At 41.9% G+C, this 7160-nt stretch overlaps 1 protein-coding gene across 1 annotated transcript; it reads right to left on the bottom strand.

The window, feature by feature from the left end:
* Nucleotides 1-302: 302 nt before the first annotated feature.
* LOC308329081 (synapse differentiation-inducing gene protein 1-like) lies at nucleotides 303-6945 on the bottom strand (the record flags this gene model as incomplete). The annotated part of the gene is made up of 3 exons (XM_080783283.1): nucleotides 303-564; nucleotides 1380-1517; nucleotides 6517-6945. 3 exons carry the CDS (start codon nucleotides 6943-6945, stop codon nucleotides 406-408), a joined length of 726 nt encoding a protein of 241 aa, XP_080639409.1. The 3' UTR covers nucleotides 303-405.
* Nucleotides 6946-7160: the final 215 nt, after the last annotated feature.

The raw sequence follows: 7160 nt of genomic DNA, 5'->3' as shown, positions 1-7160 counted from the left end.
GAAAATGGCAGAGTACACTGCAATAACAGTAAGCCCAACCAATTTGACACAGAGATAAATGAACACTCAGGATTTTGCAGTGTTGAGGTGCGTAAGTGGTACTACAGTTGGTACTGTAGGTAGTTTCAGAACTCTTCGTGAAAGACCAGTCTCCGTTTCAACATCGTCTTTCCGTCAGCATTCTTCTCTAACTGTGATGGAACACCTCGATGGGATCATCGAGTCCTGAAATAATGATACAGTCCCGAATCCCGATCAATGTGAATGCAGTCCAACTATTCAGTTCACCAAACGATTGTGGCTCCTGGATACCTTATGCATGGACATCTGTCTTATTGCGACTTCCCTGGTTCTCTCTCTCTCTCTCTCTCTCTTTGATCTGCACTAAGCCACCTAGTCCCACTGCTATACAGGCCCAGGCTTGGACAGATAGGCTATAAGTGCCACTACCACGCCCACGTACATCCCTGCCCCGATGGTGATGGAGAGAGCAGACAGGAACAGGGCTCGTCTGGAGCTCATGCCAGCTCTGGAGAAATCTCCTTTAGCGATAGCCTTGCCAGTCTGAGGGGAGGGGAAAGGAAGCAGTGAGTGAAATGATTTAAATGTTACCCATCAGTGCCAACTAAAAGTGAACATGAGTACGTATGTGTTAAGCCACAAACGCTCTGAGGGAGCCATTAGTTGCCATGGCAATTAGGTCATTATCCCTTAGACAGAGACAAATGTGTTGTTTGGCCGTTTTGGATTCCTCCAAATATAAATAAACAAACAGGTCTTGCCCTTAATCTGTTTATCGTTTTCACACATTTATTTATTTCAGTGTCTCTAATTAATTGTCTCTGCAATTAGTATGGAAGATGTGGCAAATTGCTGAGATAAATGATGCTCCAGGGTGCCGTTAGACCTGATTCTTTCAGCTAGTGATGTTAGGGAAGGAAAAGCTATTGGCGCAGTAAGAAGCGAGGGCTCAGATCAGCCGTGTGTATATTTTTCTGATAGGGACACACGGGGCAAGACAGTGGTCAGTTTTGAACCCGGGTCCTCGCGGTTCTAAGCCACCAGGCACCTCGAATAAACATAATCTGAATATTAATGACAAGTTACAATTCTTTGTTCTCACTTTTCATTATTTGAGGAACAATAAGCTGTGTGTGTCTGCAGGGGTTGTAACAAGAGCAAAACCTGCAGTTTATGTAGCCAATGGTCTGAAAACAATTTGCAGCGTAGTCACAGGTGTGGAAAATGTATAGTCTTAACACTCGACCAAGCACTCAGGCTTATACTGACCTTGAACAGTGTGCAGTGTAATTAGCATTTCTAACACAGGGCAGGACAGAGTAGCTGTGAGAACCTTTATTTATTTTTTATTTTTTTACCTTATGAGAATAGTAGAAGGCAACAATGCCCAGGGGCCAGAAGCAGCAGAGCATTGAGAAGATAGCCAGGCCAAGGTGATCCCTGGGGGGCAGAAGAATGAAGTTGTCCTCACTCTCACTGTCAGTGGAGCTGTCACTCTAGCAAAGAAGGTGAAAAAGTAGAGCAAATCACACAGACATAGTTGGCACACTGCCTTTTTGAAATTTGAATTGCTCTGCCGAAGACAGTGGGTTGGACGCACCTGCCAAAGCTCATTAGGAGAAAAACGGAGAGAAAGAGTATAATAAGCCTCAGACAGGAACAGGCCAGTCTTGGATGTAATAGTTTGTAACTATCATGGCCAAATTCAGATGGAGACTACAGTATAATTTTGAGGCTTACATGTTACAATTAAAGTAAACTACAGTAACTAATCTATAGGCAAGGCAACTCAAGGCAAGGCATGTTTTCAGTTTAGTATCCATTATAGTATAGTAATTCAGTATTTTATATTCCAAAATAAATATATTATAAAATGACATAAAAAAAAAACAGTTCAGAAGAAATTATATACATAAAAAGGAAACCTCAGTAAAAGGCAGTGGCAAAAAGAAGAATGTTGCTTAAAAGAACAGAGTTGTAGCACACTTGTACTTTTCTGGGAGATTGTATTTTATATTGTATGCACCATAATATACAGTACGGTGCATAAAAACTGAGCGCTGCTTCTGCACATTTTGTTCTGACTCTGGGTTCCTGACCCTGTTCACAGAACAGGTATTCAAATTTTTTTCCAGTGACTGCACGGTTCATTCACACTCCTGCAGCAACACTACACTGACACGGTCAGCGGAGAGGCTGCTGTCTGTGTGCCGTCGGCCCGTCCGTAAAGAGCCATGAGCCGGGAGGGAGGGGAGGGGCAGCAACACAAATCTTAATACGTTTATCAACACATTTATTTTGCGGAATGGTGTCTTGAATAATTTAATTGTTGACTGAAGGAGTATAATCATGTTACAAAGATTGTCTTGCATTGGATGTTCAAATGGACCAATTTATATGAGATTATGTTTTTTATAATGAATGTCATAATTTGAAAGCTGAGAATAACCTTGGTGATTCAGATACTAAGTCTGTTATTTAGATAGATACTCGGTTTGACATTTCCCTGCTATCAAAGTTACTCTGTAGCACTTGTTTTCTTGGTACTCTATTTACCGTTGATGGTTGACTAGTGTTCATGCCACTTATACTCCAATCTTGGATTTTGTAAGTCACCCTGGATAAGAGTCCAGCTGAGCATATCACACATAACAGTTTAGATTTTAGATTTGAGTTAATTGCCTATAGTCAAATGTACTAATATTGACACATACCGGAAACATTTTGACTGTTTCAAATCCTACGATCATAAATCAACCATACACCAGGAGAGTGAAACGTGCATTAATTACAGTAGATCTGGAGTCCTTTGTAAAGTGGTGCAGTTTCACAGCTCGTACCCCCGGACAAGCCTATCTGCCCTTGTTCTGCTACCACCCAGCACATGATATACTCTGCCAGTCACAGAGGATTTGGTACCTCTGTCAACACCCACGAGCGCCCCGACAGATAACGTAGGATGAACGGATTGTTCCATCATCACGGCATGACAGCACAAAGTCATTTATGTGCTAAACTGCCTCTACACTGTAGACTCGGAGGCAGTTTAGCACATAAATGCTGTAGAGTCTACAGCATTACAGACCCTTTCCATCTCCTCAAGATCTCTCCTCATTTCAGCCGATTTCACAGGATCATAGGATGTCTCCCTATGATGTCTTGTATTGGTCCTCCATCCATGAGGCTAATGAATTGTAATGCTACTCTGGCTGCACCGTCACAACTTATCATTAAGGTGGTTGACCTTTAAGAGAGGACGGTCTTACCTCTCTCAGTTGTCCCACAGTGTTTGTTTAAATAAATTACCCCCCATAAGGAATAGGCTTAATTTGTTAGTTGCCGTTACCCGTGGGGATCAAACTGGCTGCATTCAAAGTGTGTATGTATCGCACTAATCTCCACTGCAGGGATTCAAAGTGTGCTTGTATATCACACTCATCTCCAAAGCAAGATATCTGACTTCCAAGGAAGCTATTCATTGAATTGATTACTTTGGCATTAGGCTCAGACATAACTATATTTATGCGCCTTTGTATTTTGTCTTTTGAGTTATTTGGGCATGTAATCGATTTTGTCTGATTCCTTTAGCATTAACTGTGTGTGTGTCTGAATATGAAGAAGACATACAGTGAGCACTTCACCAGATTTGTATTTTACAAGTTTATTTTTACACATATTATATATTACATTATGGATTCATATTTCTTATATTGTATTTATGTTATATTCTCTAGTTTCATAATTTTCCATATTGTAAACACCTAAATCAGATTACTGCAATAAACTGTTGTTCCCAGTATTTGGGGTGTGCATGCAAAGTCAACTGTAGTCTGCTGACAAACTTCCCCTGACACAGATCCAAGCCAATACAGCGTGTTTTGACACTGACATTGATTGATTGATTGATGGGACTCACTCCACCTTGGGCATAGTGCATTTAAGGACCCTCCAACAGCTCTCCCAGAGGTAGGCTATTGTTAAAGTCAGCAGAGAATAGTGGGCAGAACCTGGGGCTACACAGACAGCCCTGGACCTTGTCACCAGAGACCAGTGGCATCACACTGGCATCCTTCACCCAGATCCAGACCTATAGCTGGCACTGGCACTAACACATTTCACAATTTCTATTACAATATTTTAAGATTTGTCAGCATTTTGTCTTACAATTACAGACAGAAGATGCTCACAAAGAGGGTTTAAGTGGTCAGTGTATGATTTATAATAGTAATCTAAATCTGCAGTAACTAGTAGCCTATTTGTTTTTATTATTATAATTGTAGTGAAGTAAAAAGTACAATACTTTCCTTCGATATGTAGTGGAGTAAAAGTAAAAATCTTCAGAAAAAGGGAAATAAGCAAGTAAAGTCAACATTGTACGTGAGTAAATATACCTTTCACAGTGGAGTATACAGTATTTACTAAATTGGTGGACGTTCCACCACTGGCTGGCATCTCACTAATCACCAGCAATATCCTTTATGCTCCATCATTGTCACATGCTAAAAACACACACACACACACACACACACACACACACACACACACACACACACACACACAGACACACGCGCGCGCGCACGCGCTGAAAAGCGAGGGTAAATCATGCGCAGAAGCAACAGCCAGAAATCCCTATGGACTGAGTGGCAGGACTTTAGTATACGTGAGAAGCAGCTAATAATGAAGATCGTCTCACTCTCCCTTTCCAGGTCATGTTCTATATAGCAGTAAAAGCCCTTGAAATGTTTGATCTAATGCCGTGGGGAGTTGTTTCCAGCACAGCTAGTATTCTACCCCTGTCCAGAGAACCTTACCACTTGCAAATACGTATTATACAGAGGCACAGAATGTGTATGTTGACACACAAACTAAGACTGCAACGATTAATCGATTTATCATTATCGAATCGATTATTAACTGCCAACTTCTTTAGTAATCGTAATGGAATCGGCAACTAATTACAGGAGGGTTTTTTTTAACTTCAACATAGATTTTTCCAGTGTTAATTAATGCCATCCCTCTTCCCTTACAATCTGCTAGTTGCACATGCCACATGCATATTCATCATCATGTATTTTTTGTTAGTTAGAAAAGAACCAAAAATCGTATGGAAATTATTGAAGAAATATATCTCATGGAGGAAATTACTCATGATCTGAGGACCAAGGCGGAGCTATTTGAAAAACGTTGGGAAAAATGGCATTTACCGTATACAAGAGTGAATAGTGTGTATCCCCCCCCCCCCCTTTTTGTTTTGCATTGTGTCTTTCTTGTTTGGTTTTTTGTACTGGTTTGTCTTTGTTTTTTTTATGTACCTATATGTTTCGTTTGTTGTTTGGAAAATAAAAACTAAGTTTAAAAAAAAAAAAGAACCTAAATTCAAATATAAATATATATATAAGTATAAAGTAATAGCTAAATCAGTGCCATAATCCGATTTTCAAAATAATTGTTAGTTGCAGTCCTAACACAAACACACACAATACATTTGAAGCGCATATGCATGGAGGAGGGGGAGGAGGGGCCCGAGGGGAGGAGGGGCCCGAGGGGAGGAGGGGCCCGAGAAACACAGGTGCAGAGTAGAAAGTCTCCAACCAGAAATTTTACTTTAATCAGGAGCGTTAATCATATTCATTTGATCCACGTAATTGAAACGGAAATAACTTTAGCTCCCAGCTCACCTGCTCAGAGGGCCATGCATCAGAGGAGTCCCTGCTTAATACACTCAAAGGGCAGCATTAGTTATGGCATACATGGCAGGCAGTACCTCTATCCATCTGCCAGCCCTCCGAGTGACAGGAGCTGGACTGATGGGCAGTCCAGTTAGGGACTAGGGAGCGATAGTTCTCCCAACTTAGAGCAGTGGGGCCTTTTCACAACTCACCCGGCATGAAATTAGATTTTCTTTTTTATCACTTCTGAAAAGCTCATACCCCGTCTTTCTTCTGCTGTCAGAGTTTTCTTTGCAAAGGGTAGTCAAAGCCACAGTGGTGTAATAGTGTGGATTAGATACTATCAGATGAACTTTTGCAATGCAATAATATGCAACAAACAAACAAACAGTGTCATATATAAGTTGCCTTTACACTACACCACAACTCAATATTATTGAATCATGGCTCTGACAGTTCTGAATAAATTATGAAACGTATTTCACTCAAGATAGCCTTGGTAGTCTAATTGCCTCACACAGTATTGCAAAGCAGCTCCCACCTGTGCAAATTGCCTCTTTTCAATGAATATGTTGGTTGGTTGCAGTTAGTTTTCTTTTCCTATACAGCTGGTACTGTAGCCGAGGATAATTATGCAGGTGCACATAGTGTTAGCTCCTTTCATGTGCAGATAGCGTAAACTCGCCCAGCATCTTAATATTGAAATATGCTGAAGGATCCCAGGACCACAGCACACTCAGTTCCACTCAGCATCATAACCACTTCCTCAACTCCCTTTGTACCTGCATGTTTCTCATTGGAGAGTGACCTCTCTGTGACCTCTCACCTCATATTGGTGACCCTGCTCCTCTTCTACGTCGTAGGACACCGTCTGTATCTTCACGTCCTTGTCTCCTGGTGCATTATCCTGCAGACCCTCGGTGGAAACACCCACGTCCAACACAGTGTCCTTGCTCTCCGTGAAGGTCGTCTCAAAACTGTCGCTCTTGGACTCCTTGCTCAGAAGGCTGACATCGTCCTTGCACAGGATGAAGCTGGGTCGGTAGAAGGCCTCCACTGCAAGGTGTAAGGAAGTGGCATCCAGGAATTGATGAGTCTTATGCTGGCCATCGGTCCCTGTGTAGAAGTAGCCAATGAGGTTTTCCTGGTATGGGTGGCTGGGGTAGTCACACTGGTAGCCCTGGCAGTCATTAGCGACCACATGTCTGCTGGTCTTTTCCAGCAAAGGGTCCTGGAGCTCACTGAGTCTCTCCATGGTGGCTGGCACGTAGAAATGTCCAGCAGATCACAAAGGGTAGAGACCAGCTGGAGGAACACAAGGAGTACATGAATGGAAGAAATCAGCTCAACAACATGCAATTAAATATCAGAAAAGTAAAAATATCTATAGGGGAGTGGCTCAGGAGATAAAACAGTTGTCTGGAATGGCAAATTTCTCAGTTTGATCCTGCTCCGCCTAGTATCCTGTTT

This window comes from Protomyctophum bolini, assembly GCF_963924005.1.
Source record: "Protomyctophum bolini genome assembly, chromosome: 15".
NCBI classification, from domain to species: domain Eukaryota; kingdom Metazoa; phylum Chordata; class Actinopteri; order Myctophiformes; family Myctophidae; genus Protomyctophum; species Protomyctophum bolini.
The sequence above is the reverse complement of the archived record's forward strand: the minus strand, read 5'-3'. Positions and strand labels throughout refer to the sequence as shown.